The 12745-nt window shown below is 33.5% G+C and overlaps 3 protein-coding genes across 3 annotated transcripts; 1 reads left to right on the top strand and 2 right to left on the bottom strand.

Annotated features, from left to right (window-relative positions):
- Positions 1-1450: 1450 nt before the first annotated feature.
- On the bottom strand, positions 1451-4672 carry LOC112701903 (putative BPI/LBP family protein At1g04970). Its single transcript, XM_025752701.3, has 6 exons — positions 3705-4672; positions 3363-3502; positions 2650-3001; positions 2331-2579; positions 2120-2245; positions 1451-2048 (listed from the first exon to the last, which is right to left on the bottom strand). Exons 1-6 carry the CDS (start codon positions 4113-4115, stop codon positions 1845-1847), a joined length of 1482 nt encoding a protein of 493 aa, XP_025608486.1. The 5' UTR covers positions 4116-4672; the 3' UTR covers positions 1451-1844.
- Positions 4673-5863: 1191 nt separating this feature from the next.
- LOC112701901 (oxygen-evolving enhancer protein 1, chloroplastic) lies at positions 5864-7472 on the top strand. The gene is made up of 2 exons (XM_025752699.2): positions 5864-6339; positions 6565-7472. The coding sequence occupies exons 1-2, from the start codon at positions 6097-6099 to the stop codon at positions 7321-7323; spliced, it is 1002 nt and encodes a 333-aa protein (XP_025608484.1). The 5' UTR covers positions 5864-6096; the 3' UTR covers positions 7324-7472.
- Positions 7473-8745: 1273 nt separating this feature from the next.
- LOC112701902 (serine/threonine-protein phosphatase PP-X isozyme 2) lies at positions 8746-12412 on the bottom strand. The gene is made up of 8 exons (XM_025752700.3): positions 12006-12412; positions 11213-11365; positions 10780-10842; positions 10545-10630; positions 9930-10005; positions 9575-9843; positions 9414-9492; positions 8746-9180 (listed from the first exon to the last, which is right to left on the bottom strand). Exons 1-8 carry the CDS (start codon positions 12144-12146, stop codon positions 9130-9132), a joined length of 918 nt encoding a protein of 305 aa, XP_025608485.1. The 5' UTR covers positions 12147-12412; the 3' UTR covers positions 8746-9129.
- Between the last annotated feature and the right edge of the window lie 333 nt (positions 12413-12745).

The following is a 12745-nucleotide window of genomic DNA, read 5'->3' as shown; positions in this document are numbered from 1 at the left end:
AAGACAATTCTTAACCAAAAACCCCTTCTATTACGGTCTCTAGCCTTGTACTTCGTTTGCCAACCCGATCCTTCTGTCAGTTTCACGGCGAAAATTCGTCAAAGATTGCTGACGTGTCAGGTGCAAAAATGGACAGGGACCTAGTTGTCTCTAAATTTAAATTGGTTAGGGGTTATTTGTCCTTGTTATTCTTTAAGCAATATTTTTTAATTATTTTTTTATTCATTGAATTAATATTCTTTTTTTAATAAATAAATATAAACTAATTAATAAATTATTCAAAAAAAATTTAATAAATAAATATAAACTAATTAATAAATTATTCAAATTTAAAAATATCATGTATTATGAAACCAAATAAATAATTTTTAAATATATAAATAATAAACATTAAAATTCAGTTAATACATTAATAATAATAACCCTATGGTATACTATTAGTATTATGATCTAGCTAATTTCCCACTAAAGTGAAAACTAATGAACACAATATTTGATATATAGTAAATTTTTTTTGACTAATAATAAATTTAATTTTTTATCTCTTTAAACTAAATTAATAATTTTATTATGTTTTATTTCATTTAGTATTAATAGCCTACTTATAGTATATTTTAGTGCAAAGATATCAAATAGAATTATTATTTTAGTTTAAAGAGATAAAAAATTAAATTTGTTATTAGTCAAAAAAAGTTTACTATATATCAAATATTGTGTTCATTAGTTTTCACTTAATAGAATTATTAATTTAGTTTAAAGAGATAACAAATTAAATTTGTTATTAGTCAAAAAAAGTTTACTATATATCAAATATTGTGTTCATTAGTTTTCGCTTTATTAAAAAAAGAATATTAATACAATGAATAAAAAATAATTAAAAAATATTGCTTAAAGAATAATAAGGACAAATAAACCCCTAACCAATTTAAATTTAGAGACAACTAAGTCCCTGTCCATTTTTGTACTTGACACGTCAGCAATTTCCAACAAGTTTTCACCGTAAAACTAACAGAAGAACCGAATTGACAAACGGAGTACAAGGTCAGAGAACACAAGTTTATACTTTACTCAAAAAACTAAAAAGTATATATTTTTTATTAACTTAAGGACACCTAAACAAACACTAAGAGTTTATAAAATACTTCGGATTTTTTTATTCTTTTTCCTGTGTTTGCAATCAAAGGAGTTAAACCTTAAAAAGTTCACATGCAATTTACTCGTACTACTTTGGCACTTAAAAAATCTTAAATTTCTATGCATCTTAACCTAACTCCTGGTGCAAAAATATCCCAAGATTACATCTAATCTAAGTGCCTGAGACATCATCATTACTAATATTTGCCATTCTAGAGAACAGAACACAAAGTTTATAGCTATAATTAAAATAATATTTGCCACTACCAGAAAAATAAGTATGGTACATTACTAATATTCATAAAACAATAGTGTATATGCATCCCAATTAGGATATTTGGTTTTTTTTTTTTGCAAATTCTTCATATCATCATGATTTTTAAAAAGATCTCATTCAATGATACATTGAACATGTAATTCACAAACTAACACAAGAATCTTACAAAGGAATCTCTAATCTATGCATGTATTTTAATTTTGGCCATTACTCACACGAAGATATCTTGCTGTAAAGATGATATCTAAAAATCGTTACATAATCTGATATGTTTGACTAGACTTCTTAACATAATACATGTCGACATCTTAGTTATCATCTTTACATGAAGACATTTTCGTGTGAGTAGCCGCCTTCAATTTTATTCAATCTTTCATTCTCTGATATCACAAGAATACAACACTTGACAAATATCTTAGAACAGTATTCAGTTTTATGATACTGAAGCTGGCAGCAGCATCAGATATGAGTCTCCTGAGAAGGAAACATCACTGCACACTTCAATCCATGGCTGAGCATACGCGATTCGCGCGTTACAGACGGCGAAACCATCAAGAATTGGCAATTCAATTCCCCTCTTAAGTTGTGAGTTAAGGTATGGTATGATGACAGTTTTGAGGACACTTGATGTAAGGGACTGCAAGAATTTACAATGTCAAAATACAAAGATCCAAGCTGAAAAGACTAATGCATTTGTTCTGATTTTACCTGAATCAGTTGCATGTGTAGTTTTCCAATTTTGCTCCACTTTAAGTTTGTTGAAAACTTTATCAATTTGAGTTTACCAGTAACATTGTTTCCTATGATTTCTGCAGCAAAAGAAGCACTAATATCCTGCACCAAACAAACATAGTTTGAGTTTAATTTATCTTAATCAGAATGTAGAGCTTTTAACTTCTGGAACTTGATTCAAACATACCACTGAGATGCATGCAACAGGTATCACTTGACCGGATTCAAGAACATCAATTATGATGTCTAAGTTAATGGTTGCTTTGATATCTTGGTTAGTTACTTGTATTACTGGTGCAGAGGATACAGAGATATTGAGATTCATGTCATCATTTGGATATTGCTTGAACAATTGAGGAACTATGAATCTCCATTCAGCAGTGTTCAAAAGATTCTGATCAGGTAACTCATCAAGAATCCATTGCATACTATCTGCCTGCACAAAAGAAATCCAAGATTAAACATGGAACATGTAAGAAAGAATTAGAATAGAATAAGAAACTTACTGTGAAGTAAACAGAGGAAGCAGAGTTGAAAACATCTTCATGTATTGAAATCTTGATCATCTTTGGTGATCCTCCACAAGAAGTTGAAGTCTCCAATCCGTTGAGGCTACTTCGAGGTACTAAAACTTTGTTTGTCCCTATGAACAAACCATTGATTTCAACTTCAATGGAAGAGTTACTCAGCACAGGATTGTCCACAAAAGAAACATTTAGAACAGCAGTTTGGTCAATTGAGATTGTCTGTGGAAGAGACTGCAACAAGTTGTCAAGTGTTGATATCCCTTCTCTTATTTTCTTTGAAATGGCATCTTCAACTGAAGAAGCTATGTTTCCTTCAAAAGCATCCACTAAACTGCAATTAAAGCATAAAAGAAATTATTGGCAAAGAAGCATTGTTCTAGGAGAATAAGCATGTGAGGTCCTAATTATATTAAAAAAAAAAAAACAAAGATTGGTTATGTGTACTAAAATAGTCTCCGAAATCCTAATTATACCAATTAAATCTCTGAGATTGGCAAAAGTGCACCACGTTAGTCTATACAGCATGACGAATGGAAAAAGATTGAGGGACTAACATGATATATTTTCGCTGATCTCAATAACGTAATTAATGCAATTGGGATCTCAGGGACTATCTTAGTACACACGGTGAATTTGAGAGATCACTTTGAGGCTTAACTCGAAATAACACATTGCTTGGGACTATTTCTTACACTTGGTAAAGCCATGCTGCTCCACCATTCAACTTTATAGAGATATCTCCAACATTACATCCATAATCTAATAGAATTAACTTAAGAGTTCCTCCTTGGTTCCTTAAATTTACTGTAAGCCCCACTTCCAGATCTTTAACCTTCCAAACAAAGCACAACAAACTGAGTGAGAGATATACAGTTTGAACATGAAACTTATAACCTTAGATGCATTAAAACTATGTAAATTACTAAATTATGGGTCATGAGAACAAAAAGGTGCAACTTTAGCCAGAAGGATAAAAAGGGTAATCAAGAAGTATAAACATGACTACCATGAATAATAATATTGTAGCTTCATACCTTAACAGTGGCAGTTCCACTATCAGAGATTCCAATTGGGACTAACCAACTGCTACAACTATACCTCCAATTCATGTTCAAGTTTGCAGTGGCACCAGAAACTACCACAACAATTCCTGAATCTCCAGTCTCAACCGTTGAAGAGTTTATTTGGATATCTTTGATTGTGATCTCAGAAAGAACCACTTTTGCTTTTCCAACAAGTGGAACTTGCACTGACTTCTCAATCTCTGGAAGCTGAGACATAACAATGGAGGCAATAGCTTTGTCTATCAGCAAATCCTTGGCAAAGTCAAGACCCTTATCAGATATCATCACAGAGATGTGACCCTCTTCATTGTGTTGTTGGAGATCACCACTGCTTTGAATGAAGAGGAGTGATATAAGAAGGAAGAGAAGTGATGAAGCCATGGATTTCACAAAGCTTGTGCTGGTAGAGGCAGCTACAGTTTCTCGAATCGAATTAGTCAAATTCTTAGTAACAGGCTTAAGCTATTGAATCTTGAAAAACATGCTGTGTATTTTTTCTAAGTTTATCTTACATAGAGAAAGATGAAAACTTGAGGACACCCCATATGGTAGAAGATTTCAGAAGGAGGAGTTTTCTTACTATTTTTGGAAGTTGAATTTGAATATGTTGTTGGAGTTTGAGTTTCAGGAACTGGAAATGTGGTTGAATTGGAGAACTAGGGAGTGTTTTTTGGCCATATCATTTATTATTAATTTCTTATGCCAATTATAAAATTGAGTTGGAATTCGGACATTGGTTATTATGATTATTTAATATGAAAGCTCGAGTGCCACGAGACTTGTTATTTTACCTTCACATCCTAGGAATAGGATTCATTATAAATTTAAGAAAAAGGTTTTGTATAGTGTATACTGTAACAGTTTGTCTTATTCAATTACAGAGAAGGATCCTAAAATCTTTCCATAAATGATCTAAATTTTGCTTAAACTTGTTATTTACAAGTCTTTTACACCATCAACTATATATCTTCTCCTTTGCACTAGTAGCTGGTAAGTCTTTAGATATCTCATTTTACTTCGTTTGGTTTGTAAAAGTCTTTACCCTATTAGCATGGCAAGAACAGTCAACGTGGAAGTGGAAGTAGAAGCCAGATTTTAGAAATTAAAAATGCGACGGAAGGTCTAATCAACTGGATCATAACAAAATAAGACAGAGAGTTGTTGGATGCTGATAATAGATGATTTTACACCTTGCATCACATTTTAGGATTTATGTTGAAGAAAAATCAGGGAAGCTATGTTTAGATAATCATGCAAATAAATAGAAGATGCAGCAAACTGATTTTCAAATAGTTTGGCCAGTTCCTGAAAATATGAAATAGATTTTGCACGAAAAAACAAAAACCAATAAAATGTAGGGCCATCTAAAAAAAATAGAAAAATAACAACATAAAATAGAACAAAAATTTTTTACGTATTTTTTCAAATCTCCCAATCCATCATAAAAAGTTAAAGTCATTGGTAATGCAAAATTTTTGGATAATTAAAAATTCATGACATCTGCGATGAATGGACCAACTGATCCTCTTCTGGTTCCTAAGTATTCATAGCAATCATCATTATGTGTTGTAATTCCGTTACTATTGGATGACATTGAAGAAAGTTGATTAACCATAGCCAGATCTGAAGTCTAAAGATCAGTTTCTTACCTCCTTTTTTATATTTGGAACAAGTATCAATTGTCTTTTAACCGATTGATTTATTTTAGATGAGTATGAGAAAATTGGGTCATTTAACCTATAGCTTATTAGCATTATAAAATATTTTGATATAATTTTTATGTTTGTCATTTATAACTAATTTATAACATTTATAGCCGAGTTATAATGCACGTATCAATATCTATTAATATTATTTTTTTAATAAATACTTGTAGGATGTAATATTATAATAAATATAAAATAATTAATTATTTTAATATAAAAACAAAATAAAAATATTTATAATAAAAAATAATAAAATATTTATTATTTTTGTTCTATATTATTGTAAAATAGTTTAATTATTTTTAAAATACTAATAAAAATATATATTTTAAATTTTAATTATTTTATTTTTTAATTTATGTAAGATCAAGTCAATCAATTTAACTAGCTAGTAAATCATGGGTTAAATCAATAAGTCAATAGTCTAAGATGGTGAAAACTGAAAACCATGATATTTAATAATATTTAGAAGCATCCCACGTAAGACAGTTACATTAGCTTGAAGGAACCAATAGGAGATGACCTTATCCTATGGGAAATCTTACTCACACCACAGCCACCAAATAACATTGTGGCTTCTCAATTCTCCACCAACACACAAAAACACTAGAAACTAAAACACTCACAGCCTTCAACAGAGATAGAACCAACTAACAATGGCAGCCTCACTTCAAGCAGCGGCTACACTCATGCAATCCCCCAAGCTGGGCATCAATGGCCGCACCAACATTCTTCCCCTGAAGCCCACTCACTCCCTTTCAAAAGCCTTTGGTTTGGAACCTGCTGCCTCCAAACTCACTTGTTCTCTTCACACTGATCTCAAGGACTTGCCTCTAAAATGTGTTGAGGCCACCAAAGTTGCAGGATTCGCCCTTGCCACATCTGCTCTCCTTGTTTCTGTATGTCTCCTCTTTGCTTCAATTATTTTATTCTTCAATACTTTCGCTTATGTTAATTAATTTTGTTATTTTCTAGGAGGGATTCTGAATAAATATATAATAATATACCGTCGAACTTGAATTAACGTGACAGTTCTATATTTACATATGATACGCCTCAATAGGGTGATCTGTTGAATTGGCATCATGATCTTTAGTCATTATAATTTTTTTTTTGTTGTGAAGGGAGCAAGTGCAGAAGGTGTTCCAAAGAGATTAACCTATGATGAAATCCAGAGTAAGACATACTTGGAAGTGAAAGGGACAGGAACCGCGAACCAGTGCCCAACAATCGAAGGCGGAGTGGAATCATTCGCCTTCAAGCCAGGCAAGTACAATGCCAAGAAATTCTGTCTTGAGCCCACTTCCTTCACCGTCAAGGCAGAGGGTGTCACCAAGAATTCTCCTCTGGAATTCCAAAACACCAAGCTCATGACACGTCTTACCTACACCCTTGACGAGATTGAGGGACCCTTCGAGGTGTCCTCTGATGGCACCGTGAAATTTGAGGAGAAGGATGGCATTGACTACGCTGCAGTGACTGTTCAGCTCCCTGGAGGAGAGCGCGTACCCTTCCTCTTCACCATTAAGCAGTTGGTGGCATCAGGGAAGCCAGACAACTTTGGCGGGGAGTTTTTGGTGCCATCTTACCGTGGCAGCTCTTTCTTGGACCCCAAGGGAAGAGGTGCTTCCACCGGGTACGACAATGCAGTAGCATTGCCGGCAGGAGGAAGAGGAGACGAGGAAGAACTCGCTAAGGAGAACAACAAGAGTGCATCATCATCCAAAGGGAAGATCACCTTGAGCGTGACGCAGAGCAAGCTAGAGACTGGAGAGGTTATTGGTGTGTTTGAGAGCATTCAGCCATCAGACACTGATTTGGGTGCCAAAGCTCCAAAGGATGTTAAGATCCAAGGAGTGTGGTATGCTCAGCTTGAGTCATAGACTTGTTTTATATGGTGTAATTTGTGGCTTGTTTGATTTAGATTTTGTTTGTAACTCCCACACAGTGCTCCAGCTGCATCTATCTCTTGTGGAATTCTGAACAATGAGAGGTTTATCATGTTTGTATATTATATTGACTTCAAACACAATGCTTATAAGCCAAGACGCGGTAAAGTTTAGGTTGTAAAAAGAAGCACATGCTAGTGAAGATGAGATGATGATAATTATAGAAAATAAACAAATGGTAAAAATAGTTAGATAAAAGAAATAAGTGGAAACAAAGATTTTGAAAGAATAAGACAAAATGCATGGACCAATTATTTCAGAACATACACATTGAATACGGGACAAAGGAAAACTTCAAGGTAAGAAAGGGGTGATAACAAGTAGCAACCAATAGTTTCGATGGAGGTAATGATAGGTTCAATGTAGTAACAATGGGTGTTTTTTTTCTTTTATTTTTTTTCTTTTTCTTTTTGTTTTCTCTTCATTTTTTTGGGGGGCAGTAATGTATTAGCTAATGGAGCACTTGATCGAAAGTTATTTGCTTAAAAATACTAGGGGAGGAGCGGTATTGAGTGACATTGAAATGGTGATACAATTTTATTGGAAGAAGAGAGTATGGATGAGAAGCATATAGTGAGGATAAATCAGGGTTGATTGGCTACCAAGGCAAGAAGGAGAGAAACTGAAAGTAGTGCTTCTTAAGGAACAAAGTTTTGGCTAGAAAGGATTTGTTTCAAAATATAACGGCAATGTTAACTTTGAAAATTGGTGTCAATGATTTAGTAGGGAGGGAAGACATGATAAAAATAGAAAGAAGTCATCATATGTACACCTTTTGGGTTGGTAGGCATCTTCATGTAATGCAAGACACAAATGCAATTGTGGTGTAAAGTGGAGTGATGATTAGTATGAGCAAGTTGAAGTATTGGAAGTTGAATATGTGGTTGGAGTTTGAGTTTCAGGAACTGTGATTGAATTGGAGAACTAGCAGAATTGGTTAGTTTTGGAGTTTTTTTGGCCATATCATTCATTAATTTCGTATGCCAATCATAAAATTGAGTTGGAATTCGCACATTGATTATTATGATTATTTAATATGAGAGCTCGAGTGTCACGAGACTTGTTATTTTACCTTTCAGCATGTTCTGATTTTTGACTCGATAAAATGCACATTTCTTTTATTACATTTTGTACTTGTATTAACCAAAGTTATTTCACATCCTAGGAATAGGATTCATAATAAATTTAAGGTTAGGTTTTGTATAGTGTATACTATAACAATTTTCTGTTGAAAAAGTATTCTTTTACTTGACAAGTAAACATTTAAATTCCCACAATGCTAGATTCAATATTCAAGCACCAACAAAGTGTATATTCTTTTGGCATTAATATATATACACACATACTCCACAAAAATTGAAGGGCACACTTTTTTATAGCTCAAAGGAACAACCAAAACTCGGTGGTTTTTTCCACAAATTATAGGAGAAGTTCTCTCCAAGTGTTTCCTAATCCGATCCGAACCCATCTTAATTAAGTTTTGATATAACCAAATGTCATTGTCGGTTTATTCCTTTGTCCATCACAGCTTCTGAATGAACAAAGGTAGAACCATATATTGCAAAATTACAGACTAATTCATGACGCTTTAACACTCCTGCCTCCTGAAATTATCATTGTCCTCCACTGGTTTCTCCCCTGATGAAAAAAAAAAAAAAAAAAAAACTTCATGATGTACATCTCCCTTTACCATTCATCAATTTGAGCAACTTTAGAACATTTCGGAAAAGGAAAACATCATCATAGGAAGTAATCCGGTGCTGGCTTCTTGGCAGGTGCCCCTCTTGATTCCTACATTCCATTAAAAAGAACCATGAAAACTAACTTGAGAAATTGAACACAACTAAGGGATAAAAGAACCTAAATATCATTATAATGTCGTTCAATCAAAATGGATTTTCACTCATGCTAATTTAATTTTTAATAGAACTGTACCAAAAGTCATTATAGTCAAGCATGCTTTACAAGGTATCAATATACTAGAGCTTAATATAAATAAAGAACGATTAGATCTGGCTACAAACCTGTGGAGCAGCATCAAACACCCGGAACTGCTTATTAAGATTTCCATCCAACTCCAGAATTGCAGCTACATTACCACATCTGGAACAAAGAAAAAAAGGAGTCTTCAGACCAGAAAACATTCAAACCCTAGGAAATAAGTAGATTTTAATTGACGATGTACCTGTAGCAATAATTTGGAGCTGACCAGACAGTAACTATCTGGTTATTAAACATCCATTTATATCCTTCCATTACCAACTGATGAGCACGGCATATATAATCAATGTTATTGGAGTGGTTAAAAGAAGTAACAACACTACCACCAAATAAGAACCCAGCACCACGAGGACTTAGACTCCATCCATCCACGATATCTTCTGGGTCAGACCATAGGAGGTCACACATGGCACCATCATGGGGTACTTCTTGCTTCCGATCAATAGTCCGTATCTGGATACATGTAAGAAATAATATGTACAATTGCTGATGTAAAATCTGATACTCCATAGACAAGTAATTAGGGAAGCATTTCTAACCTGATCCAATGTCGAAATGGGAGGAGAAAGACCACCATGGACACTGAAAATCCTGTTTTCGATCAGGGCGGACAAGCTGCAATGTTTTGTTAACATAGGAAAGCACTTAGTAAAAGCAATTTAAATTGCGTTAGCTCCATATATTTTTCATTAGGCAGGATGTCATACTAATCAGCATAAAGTTCTTGAAATCATCAACCTAAACATTTTTTCTTATTTTCTCAAAACCACACCCTTTCCCTTTTATAACACATTTGAAGATAAACTAAATAAAGCATCTTTTAAGTTTTGAACCAACTCAAGTCCATCCAAACCCCTTTTCAGCTCTTAAAATAGAAAGAAATATATTTACTCAGCAGGTTAAAACTTTTAACACAATATATTATTTGAGTATGAATTTCATAGTTGAAATGTTAACTGAAGAATAACAAAAGCAGAAGTCCAATCAAAGACCATTTCAGGAATTCTATAGTAATTTGGCTTTCGGGATAAGGAACCCATAAGGAATACTTGGATCAAGTAATGTTTATATGGATATCTCTATTTTGCTTTCTGTCGACCACAGGAAGTCATTTGTAAGAATAAAAACTTGTGATGAATCAGATATTAACAAACCTTAAGTAGTCGAATATATCAGTACAATATCTCCAAACATTGACTGAACCATATTTTCGAAGGCATTCATCATAAAATCCATACACCTGTCAATGGTGGATAATAAATGAGTATTCAGAAGTCACAAATTCCAGTTTCCAGAAAACAAAAAACACCCCAGACAAACAAACCAAAAAAAAAATTAATATGCTTTTGGAATATCTCTTTCTTTCTACCAAATGGATAACAAACAAACCTGTGTGATCTGACGGCTCTCATGGTTCCCCCTAATGAGTGTTATCCGATCTGGATACCTCACCTGGTAGTAGGTAATTAATTAGTCACATAAATGATTAACAAATAAAAGAACATCATTAGGAACACAAAAAGAATGAGAAAAAGATGATTTGGCATGACAAAACCTAAAATAGCCATGAGTTTCAGAAACCCACAAACAAGCTAGGAATCCCTTACTGAAAAATAAGGCCACATTTCTGAGATCCATATGGCAAACTGACTGAAACATTTTTTATCTTTGAGTTGTTATTACACTCAACATTAATGCAATGCATACAGAAAGCTTGACAAAACAGAAACAATTGAAAGAGACTCCAAAATAATATGCAGCATGCTTCTAACTTCTCCAGAAAAAAAAAAAAAAAAGATTAGTAAGATTATTATATACTCACCTTAAGAGCCAGCAGAAGCAGGAATGTTTCAACTGAGTAAAATCCTCTATCGACAAAATCCCCAAGGAACAGGTAGTTTGTTTTGGGGCAATCACCTCCTACTTTGAAAAGCTCCTTCATGTCATAAAACTGACCATGGATGTCACCGCATATCTAAGCAACCAAAACAGCTTATCAGACGTTTACAGGGAAAAAAAATAACAAGCAGAGTCTTAAAGAGTCATTAGTGCAGTAGACCAAATCCCAAATCTTGTTACCAACATACTGAATACATCTGCTTTGCTATAAAAAACAAGCAACAAGAACATAAACCGCAGTTCCATTATTATCAAGTAGAGAACACTGTATGCCATGCACTTCAGTACTTACCTAATTCCTAAAAAACCTATGAAAATTACTTCGAGGTTAGAAAATGCACAATACAATGTAGTACTTTGTAAATCTGATACGAATTATCTCAGTCCCCTAGCTCCTACCTCAACCTACTCATGCAATTCAACAAATTTCACTCAGAAAAGGGGAAAAAAAGCAGAGAGTCTATCGAATTCCCAATAAATACTAAGCCCTAGATAAAGCTCCCAACTTGCAATATTTTTCTTCTTTCCCCCAAAAAACTGAAATGGAAAAGATTTCAGGCACGTTTTGTTCAGTTTCAGCTGAAATTAGCAAAATAGAAAAATCCAAATGGAACATTGAATCTAGAAATTGAAGAAAAGGAGCAATGAGTTGAGTGAATAATAACAAATTTTTATACAAGAGAGGGAGAGAGGGAGGTTTAGGGTTGAGAACTGACGGTGACGGGGGCGTCGACGCGTTGAACGTTGCTCTCTTCGACGAGGATTTCCATGGCTTTGAGGCAGAGAGCCTTCACTTCAGACTCTTTGAGAGGTTCGCATTTCTTCAGCTGCTCTATTTGCCTGTCTAGGTCTGACATCGATTATCTCTCTCTCTCTCTCTCTCTCTCTCTAGAATCTTCTTCTTCTTCTTCTTCCTTCTGCTCGAGGAAGGAGGAGAACTCAATCTCTATGACTCACTATGGAAGTGTTTGTGCTTCTTCTTCCGCTTCAAACTCTTTTGTCTTTTCTCCCTTTTTGCAAATCAGTCACTTGATTTTTATAATTTCATCTATTTCCCTTTATGCTATCGCTTACCGACCTTACCTTATGTTAATAGGGGTTAAAACTAAAATAAATGAAGTTCTGCATCTATTGTCAAGCTTCCTTTTATATATGCATTCATAAGGTAAAAAACTAAAAATGAATTTGTTTCAAAGGGAAAAAAGGGTAAAAATGATTTATATTGCTAGTTTCATTTAATAAAACTGTAAATTTAACAAATAAAAAAAACTTTTATCAAATTATACATATTTTTTTAGAGTAAACTCAATCTAGTCTTTGTTCATTTTTATAAAGAACAAAACAATTCCTATAAATAAAAAAAAACACTTCGATCCTCAATCTTTTTATTTTGGGACAATACGATTTTTTTATTAAAAAATTATTAAATAATAACAAAAATTAATTTTGTGGGAAT

Source organism: Arachis hypogaea, chromosome 7 (assembly GCF_003086295.3).
Source record: "Arachis hypogaea cultivar Tifrunner chromosome 7, arahy.Tifrunner.gnm2.J5K5, whole genome shotgun sequence".
Taxonomy (NCBI): Eukaryota; Viridiplantae; Streptophyta; class Magnoliopsida; order Fabales; family Fabaceae; genus Arachis; species Arachis hypogaea.
The sequence above is the reverse complement of the archived record's forward strand: the minus strand, read 5'-3'. Positions and strand labels throughout refer to the sequence as shown.

Coding starts and splice junctions, on each gene's coding strand:
- LOC112701903 (XM_025752701.3), bottom strand. CDS start 4,115: ATGGCTTCATCACTTCTCTTCCTTCTTATATCACTCCTCTTCATTCAA. Junction 2,580..2,649: donor CTTCCTCTGTTTACTTCACA/GTAAGTTTCTTA, acceptor TCTTTTGTGCAG/GCAGATAGTATGCAATGGAT. Junction 2,049..2,119: donor TACACATGCAACTGATTCAG/GTAAAATCAGAA, acceptor AAATTCTTGCAG/TCCCTTACATCAAGTGTCCT.
- LOC112701901 (XM_025752699.2), top strand. CDS start 6,097: ATGGCAGCCTCACTTCAAGCAGCGGCTACACTCATGCAATCCCCCAAG. Junction 6,340..6,564: donor CATCTGCTCTCCTTGTTTCT/GTATGTCTCCTC, acceptor TTTGTTGTGAAG/GGAGCAAGTGCAGAAGGTGT.
- LOC112701902 (XM_025752700.3), bottom strand. CDS start 12,146: ATGTCAGACCTAGACAGGCAAATAGAGCAGCTGAAGAAATGCGAACCT. Junction 10,006..10,544: donor GATATATTCGACTACTTAAG/GTTTGTTAATAT, acceptor AAAACATTGCAG/CTTGTCCGCCCTGATCGAAA. Junction 9,844..9,929: donor CCATTTCGACATTGGATCAG/GTTAGAAATGCT, acceptor ACATGTATCCAG/ATACGGACTATTGATCGGAA.